The 11,613-nt window shown below is 38.0% G+C and overlaps 1 protein-coding gene across 2 annotated transcripts; it reads right to left on the minus strand.

Moving 5' to 3' along the window:
• Positions 1-8,604: 8,604 nt before the first annotated feature.
• Positions 8,605-10,949, minus strand: LOC120142425 (WRKY transcription factor 44-like). Of its 2 annotated transcripts, none has more exons than XM_039157131.1 (5): positions 10,634-10,949; positions 10,422-10,556; positions 9,647-10,326; positions 9,356-9,514; positions 8,605-9,109 (listed from the first exon to the last, which is right to left on the minus strand). In XM_039157131.1, the coding sequence occupies exons 1-5, from the start codon at positions 10,850-10,852 to the stop codon at positions 8,920-8,922; spliced, it is 1,383 nt and encodes a 460-aa protein (XP_039013062.1). In that variant the 5' UTR covers positions 10,853-10,949; the 3' UTR covers positions 8,605-8,919. The 2 variants fall into 2 exon arrangements, with proteins under 2 accessions (XP_039013062.1, XP_039013061.1); XM_039157130.1 differs by having other exon boundaries at positions 8,605-9,112.
• Positions 10,950-11,613: the final 664 nt, after the last annotated feature.

Here is an 11,613-nt window from a genome sequence, read left to right on the forward strand (position 1 = left end):
ATATTACATGACCAAACAAGCAAACATTGATTAAACAGCCTTCACTTGCAGCACAGAATACCTTGCAGAAATTAGCCAATTCACCTGGTGAGACCAATTGAAGCTACCAATTACCTAAAGGCAAGTGTTCACTCATCTCAAATACAAAATTAGAAAATTCAGAGATTCTTAAGTAACAGGCTTAGGAAAAAGTTTTAGCTTTTGGAACATATTAGTAGCTAGCTCATCACCTATGAAAATATTGCCTATGGCCAATCTTCATATTATAAAATCATTCCCAGCTTTCAACATTTCTCTCACAATCAGGCGCTGACCAGCAGTTGTAACATATCCATAACAACATCGAAAGGTTCTAATTAAGTAGAACAAATGCCAGTCATCAAACACGGCAAGCATATGAAGGCAAACCCGCAAACTACAGCGTGAATTAACATGCATGCTCAAGTACATATCTAACCAAATTTTAGATAAAACAAGTTCAAATATATAAGATGACGGAGAACGAACAAACAAAAACAATCAAATTATCTAAAGATAAGCCTCCTTACCAACCCCCAGACTACAGACTTCTAATCATTTTTAATGTAAGTATGTTATTTGTCCTGTAGCCAAAGCCAAGCCCCCTCCCCCCACCCCACGCACGCAAAAAAAAGACCCCTACAAACCTTAACACATTAAAAACAGCAACAGCATGAATTTCTAAGAAGCATATATCACTTGCTATTTTAACCCATGGAAATAGATGTCAGTCTCAATATGAATCTACGACTGTCTGACACTTGATCATACTATATAACTTAAAACAGTGTAAGAAACAAACTCGGCAATTTTTAAATCTAATAACCACCTTCATACTTTCTCAATTAAATCATCTAACGGAAAAGTAGAAAATTTCTAGCCCATTACTCCAGAATTGCTAATATTCTTTGTAACGATATAAGATAGTTTAACACTCCAGGTGGTTGTTGATTCCAATAGGTCTCACCAAATGAATAGACGCCATAAAACACCTTTCAAACTGCCAAAAACACCTTGCCACTGATTTAGAAATTCATATGGAGATGGCATACTGCTCTTAGAATTTTGATGTTAGAAAAAAACACTGTAAAGAAGCTTCGAAGAGAATCACATGCTGTTAGGGCACTGGACCTGAAAAGGAAAAGAAAACAATAATGCAAAATATGAGCAACTGATAATAAAATGGATCAAACTATTTAAAGCTTAAACAAGAAATTCTGTCTAAATACGGCAAAGCATATCTCCAAAGATACCTTCTAACTACCATAACTTCAACTTAGAGAACTTCACCAGCCTTTCCAGCAATAGGAGCCTCCTGGAAAAGAGTATACACCTTTAAAACACAATTTTTTCCTCAGATCCATCAAATTTGAAAGGGAAACAAACAACTAAGCCCTAACTGGTTCAATATTCATCTTGTCATTTACCTGTGCTAAAGAACTTGACGGAGGATTAAAAAACCTGGAATGGCCAGGAAAAGGTCAAATTTCAATCTCAACATACATAAACCTTTTCCAATAAAGACCTCTTTAGGCATTTATATATATCTAACAATGTAGGAAACGGTGCTTTAGCATTGGAACATACCTGATCGCCCTAGCTTTTCTCTTTTCTCCTTCCACTGTATCAGGTTTGGCATATGATGCAAATCGGGCTAGTCGAATTTTTTTTCCTCTTCCTCGTCAACAGCTGTAGAGGATACAGCAAGCCCAAACCTGGGAACCAATGAAAAGAATAAATACATCAATTAAGTGCAACTCTGAGCAATACCATGACCGGGTAAAGGTGATATTGACAAAAACCTCTCTGCTCTAGCCTTCCTCTTCACCTTCTCATATTGCTTTGATGTTTCTGATCCCTTTGAGTCGGGTGAAGTGCCAAACCTGCAAAATTTATCCACAAATCAACAAACACAATGAAAACTCGGGAAATGGGGTTCAACTTCCACGACTACAGTTACTAGACCTTTACCGTAAAATGAAATTCCTTCCAATACACACAAAATTGAGCCAAATAGGTAACTATGTGAGGTTATAAACGCAGGCTATCAAGGCAACTATGTAAGATTATAAAGGGGTTACACTAATTTCTAAAGAACCAACGGAGAAAATGATTCAGAGACGATAAATTTGAAAATTAAGAGGTTCTAAGAGATTATATACAATCAAAACAATGAACGATTTCAAGAATATTAATCTAGGCTTCTCAGCGCACCAACAATCAACAATAGCATTTAAAGAAAATTTATAAGAATATAAATTTTAGAAACAAAATAAAACAACTTCTTCTCTTCTCTTCTATTCAGGAATGCTCAACAACAAGGTATAAACCAAAAGGAAAACCCTAAATAACACCTAAAACGAAAAAGGCAGAATAGAATTTACCTTTCGGCCCTAGAATTACGCTTCTCTTGCTCGGACAACTGGACAGGCACACCGAACCGCTCAGCTCGGCGAATCTTTTTCTGGATATCGTTAACGGGACCGCTGCTATCCCCTGCGACCGAGCCCACAATAGTCGCGGGGGTCTTCGATCCCTCGATTTCCTTAACTGTTCCTTCAGCATTGGAAAGAGTAACAGTGGTAGGAGGATCTGGCTTATCCGTGGAGGATGGCATGGTCTTCTTAGGGTTTGGTTCTGTGAATGAATTGGCGGCGGTGGAGACGGGTGCAGGAGCGGCTGTGGCGGCGAGTGGTTTCTGGATGGCGGTGGAACTTTTATTTCGCGACGAATGGAAAGCGTTGTGATATTTTTCCCTTATGAGTTGTCGGGCCCACTAAATTCGGTTTGTAATCCCCCCCCCCCCCCCAATTTGGCCTAGTTAGTTGGATTAAATTTGTTTTGTTAGAGGAATCTTACATTTTTTTACCAAAAATAAAAAAAGAGAGAAATCTTACATTACCGGGATAATATTACCTTATTTGGTTTTACAATATTATTCAATGATAATATTGTAAGCTTGTTAATAGTAGATATTATTTTAAGAATATCTGATTAATTTTATTTAAAAAAATTATCCCAAATTTAATTTACCAAAATATTTCATAGATATTATTTAATGATAATATTGTAAGCTTGTTAATAGTAGATATTATTTTAAGTTGAATAAAATTGTCAAATTCAGGAGCGAATTGATATATTATGACAGTAAATGAAAATGATACTAGCTATGGTAAACTGAAAGAGGGAAGAGAGAATCAAAGCAGCAGAAAGAAAAAATGTAAACAAAACTTTACTGAATATGTGAAACGAATACAAGGTTCAGAAATTACAGAAATGATACTTCATATTGGGTCATGTATAGTAGACAGGCCCACTATATATAACACAGGGCTTAACTAACTGACCCAACTAACAGACTTTAGTTATAACAACTTAATCAGAAACTGTTACAGCTAATCATTTGTAGTCAGCTGCAATCAGCTGCATTATTATACTATAACATTCTCTAGTTTTTCTAATGATCTAAATTGACATTTCAATATTTTCCTGGCTTCTTCAGACCTGCTTTTCATGACTGGTACCACTGAGATACCTTAGTATGCGTTTTACTGCCCTCCAATGAGTATCACATGGGCTATTCATGTATTGACTAACTTTGTTGACAACATATGCTATGTCAGGTCTTGTTAAACACATATATTGCAATCATCCCACAATGCTACGATAAAAATGGACATCTCCAAACAACCGTCCATCATTTGCCTTAAGCTTGGGAGTAAGGACCATAGGAGTAGGTATATGTGTTGATTCATCTAGACTTGATCTTTTCAACAAATCAGAAATATACTTCTTCTGATTCAAAATTAAACCTTCTGAAGTATGCTCAACTTGCATTCCAAGGAAGAGCTCTAACTGACCCAAGTCTTTAAGAGAGAACTCCTCATTGATAGCTTGCACTATGGCATCCACTTCCATTTCCTGGTTTCCAGTGATTACTATATCATTAACATACACCATTAAAAGCACTTGAGAGCATGCTGAATTTCTGATAAACAGGGAGGAATCAACTTTTGAAACAGTAAAACCAAGGCTTTCAACCAAAAATTTCCTCAAGGTCTCAAACCATGCTCTAGGAGCTTGCCTAAGCCCATAAAGTGCCTTTTTAAACAACACACCAATTCCTGCCCATCTTCAATCTTCTGCTCAAACCCCGGGGATTGATTTATGTAAATTTCCTCAGTTAACTTCCCATTGAGGAATGCATTATTAATATCAATTTGTCTAAGTGGCCAATTCTTCATGACAGTAACAGCCAGCACAGTCCTTATTGTGCTTGCTCGAACAATTGAACTAAACGTCTCAGAGAAGTCTCTCCCCACCATTTGTGAATAACCCTTGGCCACCAGACGAGCCTTAAACCTGTCAACCGACCCAACAGGCTTCATTTTCACTTTAAAAAACCACTTGCAACCCACTGCTTTGCTTGTAGATGGCAGAGGCTTCAACTCCCATGTATCGTTCTTCATAAAAGCATTATACTCATTATGAACTCCTTCACTCCAATCAGGATGCTGCAGTGCTTCATAGACACTAATCGTCTCTTGAGGACTTGTCTCAGCAAGCAATATTTTGGGCTTGAAAATTCCAGTCTTCCCACGAGTAACCATGGAATGTGTATTCTGAACTAGCTGTGACAGTGGTGGTGGTGGTGGAGATGAAGGTAATGTAGATGGAAATGATGGAGATGGAGATGGTGGTAGTGATGTTGATGATGGAGATGGTGACAGTGATGTAGATGGATGAGATGAAGATGATGTGGATGGTTGTGATGAAGGTACATTGTGTGGTGATGAAGAGAATGAATGTGATGATGTTGAAGGCGTAAAAGATGGTAGATTTGAAGGACGAGACGTTAACATTGGTGATGACAACTCTGGCATTTGTTGTGGTAATGAGGAGGATGGTAAAATTTACTTGTGATTGTGTGTGTTAGTGATAGAAAGAAAATAATGATAAAATAGGTTGTTTTGGGAGCTAATATTTTTGACACTTGAACACTTTTGTGCAGTTTTAGGAGGATTGTATGTCATTTGTGGAGTGGAGGTACTAGGAAGGTTTTGAAGTTGTTGATAAGGAAACTCATTTTCTTCAAAGCGAACATGCCTTGACACATAGACACGACCACTAGAATCTAAACATTTGTATCCCTTATGAGTAGGAGAGTAACCCAAGAAGACACAAGCAGAGGACCGAAACTGAAATTTATGTTGATTATAAGGTCTTAGAAATGGGTAACACACACAACCAAAGACCCTTAAAAAGCTATAATCTGGTGTTTTGTGAAAAAGTTTTTCATATGGCGAAATGTCAGACAATGCCCGTGTGGGTAATCGATTAATAAGGAAAATTGCACTAGAGAAAACATCATTCCAAAAACATAATGGCATTGTAGCTTGAGCTAACGTAGAGAGACCTACCTCAACTATTTGTCGATGCTTCCTCTCCACTAAGCCATTCTGTTCTGAAGTGTAAGGACACGACATCCTGTGCACAATGCCTTGCTCCTTCATGTAGGCTTGAAGAGCACCAAACTCACCCCCTCCATCTGACTGAAATGCCTTGAGCTTGACACCAAACTGTCTTTCTACCTGTTTATGAAACTGAAGAAAAACAGTTTTAACTTCATATTTTTGTTTTAAAAAATAGATCCAAGTATACCTACTATGTGCATCAATGAATGTAACATAGTATTTAAATCCATTAGAGTACATAGGGGCAGGACCCCATACATCAGACACTACAAGCTCTAAAGGTTGTGAGTAAGCATTATGTGATTCATAAAAGGGCAATTTATATGATTTAGCAAGCTGACATGCTTTGCACAACACCTGATCTTTATTTATATCAAAAGGAATTGCATTGCAGTGTTTTAGTGCAGAAAACAAAACTTCTTTAGAAGGATGACCTAGCCTTTTGTGCCATACATCCATAGAAACTAGTATTTACAATATAGCAGCTTATTGAAGACACAGAATTATGAGCAGAATTATTAGACACAGAATTATGAGAAGAATTATTAATACGAACCCTATTACCAGTAGGTAAACAATTGTTATTATAACCAGAGTCACTGTCAACATGCTTATTCATGGCAATATTGAATTTGTACAGTCCCCCATCTTCACTTCCTTTAAGCAAAATTTTCCGAGTGTGCAGGTCACGAACTTGACAAAAATCAGGATAAAATTCAAGCAGAACCTTATTGTCCTAAGTGAATTTAGAAACATATAACAGATTTTTAGTGATATTAGGCACATACAATTACTTATTTAGGTGAAACTTATTAGACCTAGCACAGAAAAACGAGTTACTAGTGGACTGTATTGATAGAGAACTACCATTACCAACAATTACATTACATGTTCCAGAGCAAGTATCTTTAACCTATAGGTTGTTAAAATCTTTAGTGATATGGTGTGTTACTCCAGAATCAGGATACCAGGCATTATCATCCACAGTTTTAGGTGTAGCAATGTAAGCTTGTGATGTGGCATGAGGCTGAATAGGGGCTATGGACTGAGGTGTATTTGCAGAAGAAAAAGAGGACATATTGTAAGGATTTGGGCAGGTTTGCTGATGAATATTAAATGGAAAGGACTTTGGGCGAAAAACAGGACCTTGTGGGCCTGTTATCAAAGGTGAAGGAGTATAGTTCATGGAATTATAAGGGATGAAGGTGTCATTGTTTGAACTATAAGAACTGACATTGGCTTGAATATTGGAATAACCTCTGTTATTGCTATTCTGTGGGGGATGAGATGATTCATTTTTATAACTCATGTCAAACCTATAATAACGCCTTTCAACAATGTGTCCCATTCTGCCACACAGCTGACATTGTGGTCTTGAGGATGAGAACCGCCCTCGGTCTCTACCCCTATTACTGTTGCTATTATTATTGAAGTTTTGACCAGCATTCTCAACAAATTCACTCTTATTTTGATATTCAGATTGTGACAAATTATTAGGGATCACTTGATCAGTTGCAGATTGGGTAGCAACATGAGCACAAACAGTGACTTGGTTGAAGGAATGTGACTGTCTAGTGTCAGCATCCAGTAATATAGTGCTAACAGACCTTAAGTCAGGAGGAGTGGGAGTAGCAGTTATAACAGTGATAACTGACTCAAACTCAGGTGGCAATCCATTTAAAATGGCAATGATATGTTCATTTTCTGAAATTATCTCACCACAGCTAACTAGATTGTCACAAACAGACTTGATTTTCATCAAGTAATCTCTCATACTCAGCTCCACCTTCCTTTGAGAATGAAGCATTCTCTTATAAGACATTAACCTAGAAGTAGTCTTGCCACTGTATAACCTATGCAGTGTACTCCAGATTTCAGCTGCAGTATTAAGACCTATGAGATGAGGCAACACTTCCTCACTAACAGTAAAGACCAACCATGAGGCAAGTGCTCCATCTTGCTCATCATACAGTTCATATTCAGGATTCAAGCTAACTACACCATTTGAAGTAATATACTGTGTAGGCCAGGAAACATTTGAGTCTATATATTTCTGAAGCCTATGTGTTTTAATAAGGAGAAAAAAATGTTGATGCCATATCAAATAATTGTGGTCATCTAAAGTAACATTGATCTTCTTAGTAGAGAACAACCTAGTAGAAGAGGCAGAACTACCAGTGGTATTTACAACAGTTTCATCAACAGAATTTGCCATGTAGAGCAGAAGACAAATCACCGGTTTGCAACCAGAAAAACAGCAGAGAGCTGAATGCAATAAGCTAACAATCAAGGAATAAGAACGATCTCACCAGTCGAAGATCCTTCGAAGAGCACAGACAAAACACCGAAATAAGCAGAAACTGAAGAACAACCAGACTAGAGAAGACACAACAAATCAATCCTAAGAATAAGCATAGACGAAAATCAAATTGTCAAGAGACCTAAAAAATTGAACCAATTTGCACCAGATTATGAATTTAGGGCCAGTTAGGGCACAACAACACAACTGCAGCAGAGCGGAAGTAACGAGCGCCGAAGGAAATTAGGCGAATCAAGAACCAAGTGCAATTGAGAGCATAAGTAGAACAATCTCACCATAATCGCAAAGTAGAACCGAAGAGGATGCAACGACTCAAGAATCTAGACGACGCGCAACCGAAGAGAACTCGACGAGGAAGCAAGGAAAATTATGCAGAACGGAAGAAAAAGGCCGCAGGAATTTAGGCGAATGATACCATGACAGTAAATGAAAATGATACTAGCTATGGTAAACTGAAAGAGGGAAGAGAGAATCAAAACAACAGAAAGAAAACAATGTAAACAGAACTTTACTGAATATGTGAAACGAATACAAGGTTCAGAAATTACAGAAAGGATACTTCATATTGGGTCATGTATATTGGACAGGCCCACTATATATAACACAGGGCTTAACTAACTGGCCCAACTAACAGACTTCAATTATAACAACTTAATCAGAAACGGTTACAGCTAATCAATTGTAGTCAGCTGCAATCAGCTGTAGGCAGCTGCAATCAGCTGTAGTCAGCTGCATTATTATACTCTAACATATTAAGCCAAAAAAAAGGGTAAAGGATAGCATAGAGCATCATAAGCTACATAAATGACTGGCATAACAATAACCCGAGAGTTTAGGATCTAGAAAAACTGAAACAAGACAGTATTGCTAATGATATATGAGACATTAGATGTGCAAAGTTTTCGGTTATTATATGATGGGAAAATTAAATTATTCATAAAAATAAAAATTATGCAATAAGCTGAAGGCAGGAAGTCCGGAAAACTGGCCTTCATAAAGCAACTTTTGTAGGAGAAAGTTGTATACCGTCAGCTTGGTAATCGATCTCCTCGATATGCCTCTTGGTGCCCTTGATCGGAGCCTTTCTCGAGACCAAATACGAAGTCCTCATCGCTCGTCTTTGATTGCAGGCGAATTGGAATCGGGATCAGAGGTGGCGGCTGCATGATTGGTGTTCCTAAGTGGCATCTTATGGTTATGTTTACCTTCATATGTTGTAATGAAAGCTCTTGGATCATCCGATGCTCTTTCCACATGCTTCCGTACATTGCATTTTAGATTAGTGCAGCTGTAGTAACTTCGGCAAGAAAACAGGGGCAAAAACTAAATAATTAGCATATGTTAACAGCTCCGATTTTAATGGACATTGATCCATGTCCGGTAATCAAAGAATCTTTTGTAGTTTTTCGGAATCTTGAGGCTGAAATTTTACATTGTTTCAACAGACAACCTTGAACCAACTGCATGACAAAGGTTTAGAGAGTGCCAAATTAAGAGATCCTATATATGATGTATGTATGTATATGAAGTGTATTATTTCAACCTGGGGTATGGATTTCCCTTCACCACTTTCTGCCCATATTTTCTCCATCGAAAGCCGTCTCCGATGATCTTGGAATCAGTACAACTGTGCACTTCAACACGAGGTTCTTGTATGCATTCCCCTAAGGTGCCCACTTCACTTGATTGATTCTCATTTCTCCTGAAGGAAACAGATCACGGTTATTCAATGTAAATCAGGCTTTTTTCCCGATTTTCTTAATGTTTTCGGATCAAGGAAATCATGCTATTTCTTGGGACGAACAATGAATTTTATATCAGCTAATTTTCTCACCTTCTTTTACTTCTAGATTCGTCATCTGCTCCATCTTTGTTTCCTTCCTCGCATTCCCCGCTTAGTCCAACCGAAGTCTCGAAAGTTCCACCGGCATTAACAGCTCCGGTCATAACATATTCGTAAGGTAGTGGAGCTTTTCCTTGATAAGCCGGAGGAATATACAACCCAACTTCATTACGATTTTCAACTCTACTCTCGGAACCTTCGTTCCTTTCACTATAATTATTACTCCACAAGGGGATGTTGTTGGCATCTTGACTGGTTCCATCAGAACTAAATCCCACCCCTTGAGGCGAGTTTCGTTTCGCAGGCTGAGGCTTTGAATGGTTATGTTCACCCTTGTAAACAATTTCAGCTATTTGTCCGTCAAGTGATCTTTCAACTTTCTTCTTCACTGGACAATTCGGATGCGTACACTTATAGTAGCTACGCGGATATTCACCTCCTTTAACTTGTTTTTGTCCATATTTCCTCCAATTATAGCCGTCGTAAGAAGGTCGATCGCTGTTCGCTACCACAGGTAATACTTTGGGGTCCTCCATGTTCTGAGATCCCACCTTTGAGGGTTCACTTGTCTGATCTGTTTCTGTATGTGAAGAAGTATTTCGATTAAGTTCTGGTCTAGCTGGTACCTCTATTGATTGCACTGTTAGTTCATTGCTAGCACCGAAGTTTCCCTGTAAAAAAAAGGTGTCAAATCTACGAGAACGGCATTGGTAATGAGCATCCGACAGGAGAAACTGACCAATTAAGAAAATGTAGACAGACTGACCATGTTTGCTAATAGAGAAACAGTAGTCTTTGATACAAGCTTTGCCTGTGGTTTGTACACCGTCGTGGTAGATTTGACATCGGATTTTAAAACCTTATCTGATGAGATCGAAATGCCTATCCCGGACTGTTCTGCCTGAAATCAACCAATAGCGAAAAGATGAGAGGTTGAAAGATCTTGAAATGAGAAAGATATCCAGATGAAGAGGAAACCTGGGAAGAAACTGTGGCAGATGGAGCACGATTGACAACCGGCTTGAACCTCACCGTCTTCGGCCAAATCGCAGGCACTATGTTTTTGGAACAGACAATAGGTGGTGAAGCATTAATAGCCCCTGCGAGGAGCTCTGAGAAGGACTTAAAACTGGAGCAGGTAGGCCTTGAACCTACTGGTTTAGCTATAACTATCATCTCTGCTTCTTTAACCTCCATTTCAGTAAGTGTATCTATATGGACTAATTATGTTCTACTTGAGCATAATGTGCCTTGGAAACGCAATTTACGCCACCCCTCCAAAACCGATCAAGCCAGATAACAGTAGAAAATATGTATTAGTCTTCTCGAGAAGGAAACCTTGGTGAAAGACGATGACCAGAAGATTTGTTAGAGGTCACTCTTTGTAGGTGTCGACTTCGGTAATTCACGGCTCAAAATCAACATATTCAGACCTACATGTTGCAGTGTTATATAAACAGGAGATTAAATCAACATATGAATATGTGTTTACAAAATGAGATTGATAAATCTTCTAAGCGAAACAAATACACACACACACACACAGATATATATATATATATATATATATATATATATCAGTAGCAAAATCTGCTTATGGAGTACATGAGAATTTGCTCTAGTTCAACATAGAACCATATTCCGAAGCTAATATGAATATATGATCACCTCTACGCCTCTATAATCGGAAAAAAACGACTACAAGCTTCTTCTCAGATCTTTGGCATCCCGAAGACAAAACAATTGGCTGTTGCAAAACATACCAGCAGCAGTCAAACTAGGACACAGGCAAAAGTTCAAATTCAACTCTCCAATAGCAATTCGAAGCAATCTTTTCACTTAGAAAAATGATATTGAGGTGAAATATGCTATAAACTTTCATTTTATGAAACAATTTCCATATTATTTCCCAGATTTTCTGACCAGCCGATAGCATGTAAAACGATGCTAAAAAATTT

This window comes from Hibiscus syriacus, unplaced genomic scaffold (assembly GCF_006381635.1).
Source record: "Hibiscus syriacus cultivar Baekdansim isolate YM2019G1 unplaced genomic scaffold, ASM638163v2 tig00110828_pilon, whole genome shotgun sequence".
In the NCBI taxonomy this organism is placed as follows: Eukaryota; Viridiplantae; Streptophyta; class Magnoliopsida; order Malvales; family Malvaceae; genus Hibiscus; species Hibiscus syriacus.

What these genes read in the sequence shown, in the direction of transcription:
- LOC120142425 (XM_039157130.1), bottom strand. Translation starts at nt 10,852, where the DNA reads ATGGAGGTTAAAGAAGCAGAGATGATAGTTATAGCTAAACCAGTAGGT. An exon ending in CTGCCACAGTTTCTTCCCAG is followed by an intron (nt 10,557 to 10,633) that starts GTTTCCTCTTCA and finishes GGTTGATTTCAG; the next exon opens with GCAGAACAGTCCGGGATAGG. An exon ending in AAGGGAAATCCATACCCCAG is followed by an intron (nt 9,113 to 9,355) that starts GTTGAAATAATA and finishes GTTTTCTTGCCG; the next exon opens with AAGTTACTACAGCTGCACTA.